Source organism: Cnephaeus nilssonii, assembly GCF_951640355.1.
Source record: "Cnephaeus nilssonii genome assembly, chromosome: 5".
NCBI lineage: Eukaryota > Metazoa > Chordata > Mammalia > Chiroptera > Vespertilionidae > Cnephaeus > Cnephaeus nilssonii.
The window spans coordinates 88,085,972-88,100,126 of NC_137076.1; the positions used below are offsets into that span (position 1 = coordinate 88,085,972).

Below are 14,155 nucleotides of genomic sequence, written 5' to 3' on the forward strand. Positions count from 1 at the left end.
CTGTAGCATTGTCTGTAAGGGGGAAAGGTCAAAAAAGCCCATGTCCAACACTAGTGCTGAGTAAAAAAATATGGTATATTTAAGCAATACAGGATTCTCTGCAGCCATTCAATTATATCATGAGTAAGCCTTGAAAATAGTATGCTGAGCAAAATAAACCTGATTCTACTCAAATTCGTAAAGATGGAAAGTAGAATGGCGGTCACCAGGAGCTCAGGAGTGTGGGGAACGGGGAGTTGTGTGGAATGTGAAAACGTTCTAGAGATGGATAGTAGTGACGGTTGCACAACATTGTGAATGTACTTAATGCCACTAAATAGAGCGCCTAAAAATGATTAAAATTTTCCATTACGTATATTTTACTGCAATAAAAAATATATAAAGAGTGTGATTGGTATATTTATCTATTTTCAAATAAAAAAGAATATTATAGAATAATAGTATTTAATCTACATATATAAAAGCCTAAGTGACGGAATGACCGAACAACCAGTTGCTATGACGTGCACTGACCACCAGGGGGCAGACGCTCAACACAGGAGCTGCCCCCTGGTGGTCAGTGCGCTCCCACAGCCACCCTCCCATGGTCCCTCCCCTCAAGCCGGCCAGCCCCCTACCCGCCCCCCATCGGCCCCGATTGCCGGCCAGGCGGAGGGACCCCACCTGTGCACAAATTCGTGCACTGGGACTCTAGTTGATTATAAACAAAACTAAAGGCCTGGTGCATGGATTCCTGCACCCATGGGGTCCCTCAGCCTGGCCTGTGGGGATCAGGTGAAATCATTGGGAGAGGGTGCAGGTCAGGCTGAGGGACCACACCGGGATCCAGGGCATGTCCAGCCATCTTGCCCAGTCACAATCAGCCAGACTCTAGCAGCAAGCTAACCTACCAGTCGGAGTGTCTGTCCCCTGGGGGTCAGTGCGCATCATAGCGACTGGTTGGATGATTGGAGGGACAATTAGCATATTAGGCTTTTATATACATGGATAAGGTACATGTGTGTGTGCACGTGCACACGTACAAATAAGTTTTGAAGCTTCCAGTAGAAAATTTGGATGGTGCTATGCCAGGATTATCTCCAAATAACTGGACTGGGGTTATAATCTTGGAATTCATTTATGCTGAGCATGTACTCTTTTGCATAATCTTAAAAAGCAATAAATAGAGATGGACAACAACACTGCTGCTGCTGCACAAGGTCGGTCGTCGCCGTACCACCAGCAAGGAGAACATGGTCTGCCCCACGTTGAAGCCGTGCCGCCAGTTGTGGTAGGTGATCCTGCGGTAGCCCTTGCTCAGGGAGTACATGAACCGCACCAGCGCCTGTGAACACACGCACATCAGCGAGGCAGCAAGGACCTCCCCTCCCCCCCCACCGCCCTGGTACCCTGCCTGCTGCACCAGGAGGTGGGAACTAGTCATTGATGGATAATGCTGTGCGAGCCCTTTGCAACTGCTAAGCACTATGGGAATGGGCGTTATGAAATCAGGTGGATAGAAGTCACTCCGTTTATTTCCACCAATTGGGTTTCATCGGTGATTCCCAAACTGTGCCCCAGATTGCTACTGGCCGGGGAGAAGCTAACATGAATTTTGCAGGGAAGGAAAACAAAAGGGGACTTTAAATCAGTGGCTTTCAAACTTATTAGAATCACCCAGAGAGATTGTTAAAACACAAGTTCTGATTTGCTAGAGCTGGGAGAGAAAGATTGCATTTCTGATACATTCTCAGACTGTGCTGATGTTGCTTGGGGTAATACTTTGAATCCAACAAATCTAGAAAATTCTGCACACAATACACTCCCACCTCCACCTTCTCTCTCCATCTCCATACCCCTAGTTTTACAATAGGAATTCTGCAGGGGGAAAGTCCTTGTTAAATGGATTTAACCCATGTTGCCCAGTCTCATTTGACTACAGGACCTTTTTTTTTTTTTGCATCCCATGAACTCACAGCCTTCAGAACTCAGTGCCTGAGAACCCACCTCAAGAAGCCAATGCACCCCAAATGCAGAGGAACTGTGTGTTTCATTTTTGATAAATGACTCATCTGTGCAACATAGCTCATACTTTAAATCCCAAAAGCCAAAGGTGTACTCTTTTTAAGTATAGATTAAGTTTAAATTTCCAGATTGAGTTTTAAAAGCAAGGAAGCAAGAAAAAGGGAAATCAAAGAGATTTGACCTTACCTCCTGCGGAATATGAAATTTATCTACCACTTTGAGCTCATAATACATCTGTATCCCACATTTCACCAGCTCCAGTTCCGTCAGGGGCAGGTCACTGAAGTGGAATTTATTAATTTCATATTTCTCTGCATCTGGCAGCTCTTCTTGCTGTGGAAGGAATTGAGTCAAGTGATTGGAACAAATCAAGTGTTCCTGGGTCTTTCCCTGTCTCCCCCCAGGCCTGTCCCGGTCCCAGGTCTGCTGGGAGGATCAGAGCAGAGCCACAAGGGTCACTCTTTGCAAACCTCCTCCTCCCTCCTCCCTCACCCCCCACACTCGCACGCTCAGAGGACACCTTGTGCTTGTTATGTCAGGGCCAGTGCTCACCAGGATCTCAGCCAGCTCCTCTTCCTCGCATTCCCACGGCTCCTTCCCATACACCTCTCTGGTTTTCTGCCCAAAATAGCAGAGAGAAAAAAATAGGTTACTACATCTAAGGTCTAAATATGCCTCCACTTTTACATTTTCATTTTTCTCCTTCCTCTGAAGTCCTTGCAAGAGGACCACCAACTCAGAGAGGCTGCTGGTTTGGGGGGAGTTGTTTTTTAAAAAATATTTTTATTGATTTCAGAGAGGAAGGAAGAGGCGGGAGAGAGAGAGAGAGAAACATCAATGATGAGAGAGAGTCATTGATAGGCTGCCTCCTGCACGCCCCCTACTGAGGATCGATCTTGCAACCCGGGCATGTGCACTTGACCGGAATCAAACCTGGGACCCTTCAGTCTGCAGACCGATGCTCTATCCACTGAGCCAAACCGGCTAGGGCAAGGCTGCTGTTTAACATTCATGGATGAGCAAATTCAGAGTCGTGGGCTTTGGAGCTGGCATCCAAATTTGAACTCTGCTACTTACTAGCAGTGTTACTGAATGCCTCTGATCCTCCATTTCCTCATCTGTAAAATGGGGTCAAAGTACTAATTGGCCCGGCCGGTGTGGCTCGGTGGTTGAGCGTTGACCTATGAACCAGGAGGTCACCATTCAATATTGGTCAAGGGTGCATGCCTGGGTTGGGGGTTCAATCCTCAGTGTGGGGCATGCAGGAGGCAGCTGATCAATGATTCTCTCTTATCATTGATGTTTCTATCTCCCTCTCCTTCTCCCTCTCCCTTCTTCTCTGAAATCAATAAAAATATATTTTAAAATACTTTTTTTTAATACTTGAAAGTAAATTGAAGTGACCCAGCAAGGGCAAGCTGTCCCCAGGCCTCACAGCAGCCATTATGTACAACCCTCTGGCACTGGTCGATCCATCCATTTGTCCATTTCACTTGAGGGTCTGCGGCAAGCCCACCCCAGCCCATCCCCATCTCCGAGTTTTCAGTCCCCCCTCACTCTGGCCACATCTCTAGGGCAAAGTCTCTGATAGAGAGAAGGAGCAAGAAAAGGGCTTTACCCACCAGGATTTTCTGGATTTCTTCATTGTCACACTTCACATGATATTTTACCATATCCTGGAAAACATCCTTCCTATATTCAAGTTTGTTCATTGACTCATAGGTATCAGGATTTAAAACAGACCAGCCCAGGAATTGAGCCAAAGACTGGAGAAAGAAAAAAAAAAAAGGAAAGCTGAGAGGCAGAACAGCCAGGTTTGACCCTGCCTCTGTAACTTTGGGCAAGACTCTCTAAGCCTCCATTTTCTCAGCTATAAAATGGGTTTAATAAACCCTTCACAAAGAGATGTTGTGAGGATAAAGTAATGCATGGAAACGCACTTTCAATAAAGCACTAACATACATAAAGCTTCATTCTTGTAGATAATAATGCCACAAAAGGGAATGTGTTGTGTGTACATGGGGACAGAGGTGGGGGGATAGATGGGAGCTCTGTACCTTTTGCTTAATTTTGCTGTGAACCTGATGCTGCTCTTAAAGGTAAAGTTTATTGATTTTCTTAAAAAAGGGAATGCGGATTTCTCTAATAACACAGTGCAGAAGGGAGAGCGAAGAAAGCAGACCTGGATGTTAAGTCAGGGTCACATGGACAGGTGAGCTCCCCGCCCTCCACAGATAGGGCAGCAGCACAGTGGGGTCCCCATCACGGGGCTCCGGAGGCCACGCTCGGGGCGGCTGACTCTGAAGCTCTGAATCTCAACGGCAGAAGACCTCCTTGCAAACCATACCTCCATGAGGGTCTCATCCATTTCATCAAAGGGCTTCCCATCTTTGCGATTGTAAAACGTGGCCACCCCAACAATTTCTTCCTTCTTGTTCACAATAGGCATAGAAAGGACATTTTTAATCACCCACCCAGACTCGTCCAGAGGCTCTTTCTGCAAGACAAGAACCAGAGTCGGTTTCCTTGAGTGCCAGGCTGCAGAGGCAGCTGCGATGGACTGCATGCCGAGTCATGGCCCGGACTGGCTAAGGGGACCGCGAGCGCATAGACCTTGTTGGGTTTTGCATAGTTTCAGTCACCAAACAAACACTAAGAGCAGATAGCCCATCTGGTTGGCGCTCCTTTAGCCCGATGGTCATATTGTTTTTATTCCTAAGGTGTCAGGGCCATTGTATGCCAGGCAGGCTGCTGTGTGCTGGAGATACACTGATGTGCACAAATAGTTCAGGGAGCTGGTGTTCCTGATACGGGCGCCGGCACAGGGACTGGCTTAGAAGGGGCCATGCTGGGGATTCTTGTAACTTTGAATTAATCAGGTAGATAGAGACCTGTGCCTTTGCCTCTCTAGCAGACTTCCTGTGTTGCTTTGGCATGCCATTTTATCTCCCTGGGCCTCTATATTCTCATCTACAGACGGGGGCAGTAGTAAGAGTATGTGCTTTGTGGCACCAACAAGAAAATAGAGGTGACATTTCCTGGTCAATCATTAGGTGCCCGTTGTGAGCCACTTCCCATCTGTCTGAGCCTCCCTTCCATCATTTATAAAATGGGGATCACTAGGCTATATAATTTCTAGACTCTCTGCCCACTGATTCATCAAATGTTTATCAAACATCTTACAATGTGCAAGGAACTGAGCTAGAAGCTGGGGAAACCAAGGCAAATAAGGCACAGATGTTGTTCCAAGGCAGCTCGTAACCTGGAAGTTACACTGCATGTGGGGAGTTCTTTATGGTACTGAGGAAGCCAGAGGAGGGAAGGAAGTCAAGGAAGGCTTCCTGGAGTTGGAGAGTCTTTCAGTTCAAATTCAAATGTTCTCAAGATTCTTAAGGCGGAGAGATAATTGTTATTATTTAAATAACACTGGAACTGAGCACCTGTGGGAGGGTGTTCCCATAGAGACACAGAACATCCCCCAAGGAGCACAGTGCTACGGTCACAAAACGAGTTCAAGACCTGCCTTCCTCTCAACTCTTTACTTAGACTTCGGGGAATCCTGTCCCTCTGAAGGCCAAGATAAGGAAACCGAGTTTATTGAATGGGAAAACAGTAAAGATTTTGAAGCAGACAAGTTAGTTGATGTGACCTATGTTTTAAAATAAAATATGCATCCTACAGAGGATGAGTGGAAGACGGAAGACTAGAATCTAGAAACAAGAGCAGATTTGATTTATTAATGTGGGTAAACTATAATTCATCAGATGGTTTGGGTAAAGACCAAGTCCTGTCATGGTTATAATCAGGGTAACAACTCTCAGTAACATTTTGGGCTTGTTGCACTGATATGGACAAAATCACAACACAAGATGGTATATTTTAACTTTGGAGGTATGTTCCCTCTGAGCTCTTTCATAATGTTCTTTAAGGAGTACAAAATCCTATATAATAAAGAGGTAATATGCAAATTAACCCTCACACCCTCACAAGATGGCTGCCTATGACCAGGCCGGCAGGGGGGTTAGTGAGGGATGACCAAATGACTGAACAAGCAGGCTGCATGGAGCGACCAGGCCGGCAGGGGGGTTAGGGAGGGACGACCAAATGACTGATCAGCAGGCTGCATGGGGTGACCAGGCTGGCGGGGGGGCCGTGAGAGGCAACCAGGCCAGCAGGGGTGGCAGTTGGGGGTGACCAGGTCGGCAGGGGAGGGCAGTTAGGGGCAACCAGGCCGGCAGAGGGGGCCAGTTGGGGGCGATTAAGCTGGCAGGGGGGGGGCAGTGAGGGGCAACTAGGCTGGCGGGGGGGGGGGGCAGTTGGGGGCGACCAGGCCAGCAGGGGGGCAGTTAGGGGCGACCAGGTTGGCAGAGGGGTCAGTTGGGGGTGACCAGGCCGGCAGAGGGGGACAGTTGGGGGTGACCAGGTCAGCAGGGAGGGGGCAGTTGGGGGTGACCTGGCCGGCAGCGGGGGGCAGTTAGGGGCGACCAGGCCAGCAGGGGGGCAATTAGTGGTGATCAGGCCGGCACACAGAGGCAGTGAGGGGTGATCAGGCTGGCGGGGGGCCGAGGGGGTAGTTAGGGGCAACCAAGCAGGCAGGCAGGTGAGCAATTAGGAGCCAGTGGTCCAGGATTGTGAGAGGGATGTCTGACTGCCGGTTTAGGCCCCATCCCCAGGATTGGGCCTAAACCGGCAGTCGGACATCCCCCGAGGGGTCCCAGATTGGAGAGGGTGTAGGCTAGGCTGAGGGGACTGCCCCCCTGTGCATGAATTTTGTGCACTGGGCCTCTAGTAATTCAATAATTGTCCTAGCAGTGGTTTTATTCTTTCCTTATTAATTATTCCCTAATTACTAAAGATTTGTTTTTGTTAAACTTAGCATAGGAAACTCATATATTGACAGGATGCCTAGAGCTGAAGAGGTCAAAAAAGATAAGAACTAAACTTTGACCAAAAGAAGACAATATTTGGCTGAAAGGAATTAGTCTAAAAGATGAGGAAGGATCATAAAACATGAAGGAGGTACATTAACAGAGAGAAAAATTCCTTGGCGTGGCCTTCAGGCTCTGCGTGATCTGGCCTCTGTCTGCGTCTCCCCCTGCTCCTCCCCACATCAGTCTCTCTCTCAGACTCGCTGGCCTATTTACTTTCTTCCAATAAGCCTTCTCTTTCTTAAAATCTTTCCTTTCTTTGCTGCCAAACATAATGTCTCAGGGACACATTCCTTGATTCTTCTCAGATTAAGTCAGCCCAACCCCTGTCCCGAGAGAGATTCCCTCCTCTATCCTTTGGCCCTTGTCCTGACCAGCTTCGCCCTGCATGTGATCTGAGCTGCCTGGAGATGAAGACCATACCTGTCTGGTCCACCGTTTTGACCAGGGTAGCATTGTGCCTATATGCCTGACACAATTTGTGAAATAAACATTTGTGAAAAGGACAAACAAAATCAACTGGAATACTAAACAATATTTCATGAAAATCCCAAGGAGGAAGAAATAATATTCAGCTAGGGAAAATAGAATAAAACTTCATTGAAATTTCAGAGCAGTTGAGATTGTCATTGAAGGGCAGAAGGGATTTGGGTGAAGATGGTGGTTGGGGAAAGAACAGCATAAGCAAAGGTCCTGAGGCCAAAAAGCCAAGGGTATGAATGTTAAACTGAATGGGACTTTGGAATTCACCAAATTAACTCCCTCCCCACTTCCTTGGGCACATGACCTTTTTTTCCCACCTTGTTTTCACTTTGTTGAGAATGCTTTCCAATAAAGTAGATGGGGTCTAATGTGTTCTAATATTCTTTCAGGGGGAAATATCATGTGACTAATAGAGAAAATAAAAATTACTTACCTGGAATTCAAAAAAGTCCTCTGCAGGCGCATTCATGATGTTGCAAATCTAAAAGCCGTGAAGAGGAATAATGGAGCTGTTATTAGACTTGACAAAGTACCCGGTGAAGCAATGCATGCTCTCTCAGAAACACTGCGTCCTTGCCCAAGGCCTTCACATTCTTTTCATCAGGTAGACACGCTCTAGATGGTTTTGAATTATTAACTGAGGCTACTGGGCAGAAAAGCTCCCTTGTAAACATTACTTCTTAGCATTTGCTTTGTTCCGGAGTCATTTCCAAACTGACGAAAAAGTAAAGCCTACAAATTGCCATTATTAAGTGCTGTACACTGACCTCTGATCTCTGACCTCTCCCAGGGCTCTCTCCTGATCTCTGACCTCTCTCAGGGCTCTTTCCCCTCAGCCCATGAGCATGCTTGAGTCTCTCCCATCTTTGACAATGAAATCCTCCCTTGACCCCATGTTGTTTCCATTGCAACCATCCAGGTTTTTCCCTCTTCCTTTTGCATTCTCAACCTCCTCATCACCCATCCACACCTCAGCAGACCACACACTGGTTTCTGTCCTCGCCACCAAATCTGCTCTCAATGAGCACAACAATGACCTCCTCATTGCCAAACCCAATGGGCTTTAGTTCTTAGCTCACAGATCACTTGTGTTGCATTTGGTTGTCTCTCTTCTTGTTAAAACTTTTTACTTCCTTGGTTTCCATTTTATTTCCTACATTCTCCTAAGTCTTTAGACACCTCCATCTAGTTCTGTGTTGTACCTGGGGGATAATAGAGGGGTAACCAGGCTCAAATATGGGGGTGATGTGCAGCTAGCATATATGACCCTTCTCTCTGGAGCAGGGGATGCTGTTATTCCACCCTTGACCCTGAGCAGGTGGGGCATGGTGGGAGACAGAGCATTTGAGCTCTGCTATCCATGGGAGGGCTGGAAATGTAGCAGAGATGAGGGGTTGGGAGTGGCAGCTAAGCCTCTGGTAGGAAAGGTTGGGGTTTGGTCCGTGGTGAGCCTGGAAGACCAGCCAGTCATGACTTTGCCCTGGACATATGCGTAAGTATCTTTATTTAGTCAGTGAGACTATTTCTGTGTATTGCATATTTTCTCAATGTCAATATTCTGTTCATCTCCTTGGACCAACTCTCAAGTGAATTGAGAAATGAGAGAATCGGGCTTTTAGACATCCCCACTTCTCATCATATTTCCCCCCACTCTTGAACTGAAATCCTTTCACTCTTCCACCTGATTTAAAATTCTCCTGCTTCAAAGTTGTATTACTTACCAAGCCATTTTGGGCAACATAAGTGGGGAGACCACTTGCTAAAGCCCAGTGGTCAGAAGGTGGATTCCTGTAAAGGCCAAAGACAGATGGTAACTTTTGCTGTAAGGACAGTTGGGCTAAAAACTTGAATCTGGGTCTTTGCCCTCCCTCCATGCTCTGGCTGCTCCCAGCACCTGCTTACATTACTATACCTGAAGGAGTCTCAAATCTTAACTAAGCATCTTAATGTATAAATTAAAACACTGAGGCGAGGGTGATAACTAAATTTTGATTGCACACTGAGTTTGACTATCCAAGAAAAGAGACAACATTCATTCAACAGATTGTTATTGGCTGCTGAGCAAAAACAGGTACCAACATTTCCCTCCATTAATACTTATGTAGAGAGTTATAATTTAATACCAAAGAGAGTGGGAAAACACATACCAAGGGTGCTTTATATGCTGATTCATCAATAATATTACAATTTTTTGGCATTATTATCTTTTACTTGTTTATTGTGAGAAAAAATATACAAGTGGAAAAATGCATTAAAATCTTCACCAGTCCTTTGAAAGTGAACATCCATGAAGTTACACCCACATCAAGAACAATTTTGTTTGCTCCTGATCTGCCCCTCCAATGGTAGCTTTCTCCCTAACCCCCCAAATAACCATTGTTCTGATCTTATAAGTGATATAATTGCTTTTTTGTAGTTTTACCATCTAAGTATGCTTTCCAGTACTCTCTAGTTTAATTTTGTCTGTTTTTCAACTTCATTTGGATGGAATTATACAATATATATTATTTCATTTGGCTTCTTTTTCATATTGCTGTAATTGATTCTTTTTATTCACTTCGAGTTTTCCCTTACATGACTGTAGCACAATTTACCCATTCAACTGTTGGTGGACATTCCCCCTCAGTTTGGCCCTCATATAAGCAGTGATGCTATGACCAATCTGATATATATGTGCTCTCAATTCTACATGGAACATGCTTAGGAGTAGAAATGTGCTCTCAATTCTACATGGAACATGCTTAGGAGTAGAAAAGGTGTGCATATTTTCAACTTTACTAGGTAAGGCCAAACTGTTTTCTAAAGAGGTGGTACCAATTTACACTCCAGTCAGTGGCATATTAGAGGTTCCTTTGCTCCACATCTCTGTCAATACTTTCAGTATTTTCAGACATTTAAAAAAAATTATTTTTGCAAGATTAAGGAAGTTCTCTTATATGAGGATAATTATGTCATGTGGAAAATTATATTGACTGATGTTTTAAAATGTTAAGCCAACCTTGCCTTCCTGGAATAAATCCAATTGAGTCATGATGTATAATCCTTTTTAGTTATTATTTGCTAAAATCTTATATAGGATATTTTCATCTATGCTCACAAGTGAACTTTATCTGAATTTTCCTTTTTTATATAGCCATAATAGCCACCTTTTTTTTTTCTGTTCTCTTGGATAATTTGTACTAGAATTGTTTTATTTCTTCATTAAGTATTTAGTAGAACTCTCCCTTGAAGACATCTGGGCCTGTAGTATTTTTGTGGGAAGGTTTTGATTTATTGTATTGTTATAAGACTATTATAGATTTTTACTTATTCTTGATTTGTATTTAGTAGGCTTTATTTTTCTAAGAATTTGCCTATTTCATCCAGATTTAAAATATTTTTTTTTTGGCATCATATCCCCTTATTATCCTAGTAATGTCTGTGTCATTGTAGTTATCCCCATTTCATTCCTGTTACAGCTCATTTGACTATTTTTCTTGTTTGGTCTTGCCAGAAAATTGTCAATTTTATTAATCTGTTCAAGAAACAAACTTTTGGCATTTGTTCAGCATTTACCTTTTTCTATTTCATTAATTTCTGGGCTTATCTTTTTTAAAATTTATTTTTCTGCTTGTTCGTTGTTAATTTCTTGAGCTGATGTAATGAACAGCTTCTATTTGCCCCTCTAGATCTACTTGCCAACTAGCTCCTCCAAGTCGAAACAGGCCAATCTGTATGAACTACATTAACAGGGGCTCTGACCTTCTAGCTTCTAGCTGAGTTTGACCCAGTGGGAAGTCCTGGTCAAAGAGTGGAGGAAGCTAGAATAGTGAGGTCGGATTACTTATTTCCCTGGGCCCCCCTGGCAAGGTTGTTTTGGTTCACTGTTCCTTGCCTGAAAGGCAATGCTCCTCTGAAGGCAGCCTGCTCTATATGACTCTTCGCCTCCCAGGTTCTAGAAACATCCTGTTGGGCCCAGGAGTGGTTACAACAACATCACCACTAACGCATTCTCTTGGGGCTTCTTTCACTCCACCCACACCTCTGTAATTTGTCTCTTTGTAAAGAATCCCTCCTTGAATTATCCTAATTTGAATATGATGCCTATTATCTGTTGAGACCGTGAATGACACAGGTGGATACATAGTTCATTATTTCTGAGCTTTTACTCTTTCCTGATATGTATATTTCAGGCTGTAAATGTCTATTTAAGCATAATTTTACTTCATCAAATAGGTTTTGATATGAAACTATCTTCATTGTTTTATAGTTCAGAATATATCCTAACTTCCATTGAGATATTCTTTTTCCCATGGTTATTTGAGAGTGCATTCCCTTTTTTTCAGAAGAGTATTTTCTAGTTGCCTATGAGGATTTTTAAAATTAGCTTTTTGTTATTGTTTGTTAATTGTGTTATTAAATATTCTAGATTCTATATTTGCTTTTTGAGTCTGTTCCTCTTATCAATTAGCAACATGAATTTGTCTGTATCTTATATTTCTGTCAGCTTTTGCTTTTTTTGAGGCCATCTGATATAGTTACATCAGATTTCTTTAGATTGATATGTGCATGATACACTGTTTTTTCCATTCTTTTACTGTCAATCTTCTGTATTCTTATACTATTTTAGATCCATCTCTTGTGAACAGGATATAGAGTATTTCTTCATTTCTAGGAAGTTATCAGTTCTTTGAAAAACTATTCTTATATGCAACAGAGAAAGATAAAATGCTTCCAACTAATCTGTAATGCAATGCTTTTTGACCTTATAAATTATCCTATTAATAAAAGCCTATGTAGTCGTGATGCCCGCACACTGTGATGCCCTCATGTTGTAACGAGCAATCACCAGGAGGCTGCATGTGCAGCGGGCATGCATGGGTGGGCAGGGCTGTGTGCGTGCGCGAGTGGGCAGGGGCTTGACGCTGAGTGGTCCCGTAGCTCCTCACGGCGAGGCCAGGGGTCCCACGGTTCCGGCCTACCTCTTTGAGGCAAGCCATCGAGGAGCCCCAGATGGGTGGGTGGGGCCTACTTCTTTGGAGCCGTCAATCATGGGGCTCCCACACTGTCAGAGGGCACAGGCCAGGCTGGGGGACCCCTGACCCAGTGCACAAATTTCATGCACAGAGCCTCTAGTTACTTTATTAATGTCAACACAGCTCTTTTAGAATTTAGATATAGATTTTTATCATAGATTATACCTTTTTCCTGTCTTTTTGTGCCATACAAAGCAACTTTTGGTTTCAATGCTGCATCATAATATAATTTATTTTTTCATTAAATATGTCTTTATTGACTTCAGGAAGGAAGGAAGTGGGAGAGAGAGAGATAGAAACATCAGTGATGAGAGAGAATCACCGATTGGCTACCTTCTACACGCCCCACACTGGGGATCGAGCCCGCAACCCGGGCATGTGCCCTGACTGGGAATCGAATGGTGACCTCCTGGTTCATAGGTCAATGCTCAATCACTGAGCCATGCCAGCCAGGCCATAGTATAATTTCTTTAAGTCACTTTATAAGGCAATTAAATTTAATATGGATATAATCAATAATGCATATAACTCAAATGAAGTCATAACAATATGAATGGTTATGACCAAGTTCTTGCAAGGCAGGCAATAGTAACTACATCTGACTACTGTCTGAGTGGCAGCAATTATACAATGTCATGGATTCTATTTCAGAAATGTAAACAAGTAGGAAACCGTATATTTTAGAGTCAATGAAATGGGAGGGATTTCTTTCTTACCCAACATGGCAACCTTTGTCATTTAACTGGAACATTCAGTTGATTTCTGAATGTTATTACATAAAGTAATTAGGGATGTATTTAGATTGAAATATCTTTGTACTTTTTGCACCTGCTTTATGTCCTTTCTAAATGTTTATTTTGCCTTCTTCTGGTTTGATAAAGCATTTATTTACTATTCATATTCCCCCTCTATTAATTTAAATGGCATATACGCTGGCAGCCATTCAGGATACTTACAACTATTCTCTCACTTCCTTTTGGTAACATGATAGGGTGGCATTACCTGTCCACTTGAAGTTAGGTATGTTCATGTGACTTACGGGATTACTTTGATGTCTTCCTTGCCATGCAGGATGTAATCAATGACCTTGTAGAAGTTGATTTCCTAAGCAAAAGAGATAGAGAAATATATATATATACCTTCACAGTCTGAGACAGAACTTCAGGAGGGATTTGTCCATGACACAGGGCGTGTTTTTCACTCTGTGTTCCGTGGTTTTCCAGAAGCACCAGCCTGATTCTCCAAGGGTGTATCCCAGCTGCCTCTGCAGCTCACTGTCCTCAGCTGACTCTCAGGATTTACTGTGCTTCTCCTTACACACAGCTCACAGTGGCCAAGCAGGGGCTGGGATCTAGGGCTGGTAAGAGGGATGGGAAGTGTTCTAAGAGGATCTAGAAGTTGAGCCCAAGAAGAAAGAGGGAGAGAGAGACTGCTGCTGGAGTCTAGGGAGAAAGGGAAGTTGAAAGGAGGCTCCTGTCCCATTTAGAAGCATTGTCAACCCAGCCAGCCTCTACACAGGGCTCAGCTCTATGGTCATGGCCCCCTTTCTCATTCATTCCTATCATCCAACTGCTCTCTTTGCTGTCAGCTCTTTCAGACCTGTCTGCCCAATCACGCCTCATGCCTCCTAACTCACTTTCCACCTCTTTCATCCTTCCCACTCCTTGCACCATTCAAACTCCCATTCACTAAGAATAGATCTGCTCAATTACATGACTTCCTAAC

General features: G+C 44.0%; 1 protein-coding gene across 3 annotated transcripts in view; it reads right to left on the minus strand.

The window, feature by feature from the left end:
* PDE6A (phosphodiesterase 6A) overlaps window positions 1-14,155 on the minus strand; it is a gene marked incomplete at its 5' end in the record, with an annotated part of 64,587 nt that overhangs the window by 21,923 nt on the left and 28,509 nt on the right. For all 3 annotated transcript variants that reach the window (XM_079772145.1, XM_079772144.1, XM_079772143.1), the window contains 8 exons: window positions 1,217-1,324; window positions 2,191-2,337; window positions 2,557-2,622; window positions 3,627-3,770; window positions 4,352-4,501; window positions 7,849-7,896; window positions 9,137-9,203; window positions 13,470-13,534. In XM_079772145.1, coding sequence (XP_079628271.1) covers window positions 1,217-1,324; window positions 2,191-2,337; window positions 2,557-2,622; window positions 3,627-3,770; window positions 4,352-4,501; window positions 7,849-7,896; window positions 9,137-9,203; window positions 13,470-13,534 — 795 coding nt within the window. The remainder of the gene's footprint in view (window positions 1-1,216; window positions 1,325-2,190; window positions 2,338-2,556; window positions 2,623-3,626; window positions 3,771-4,351; window positions 4,502-7,848; window positions 7,897-9,136; window positions 9,204-13,469; window positions 13,535-14,155) is intronic.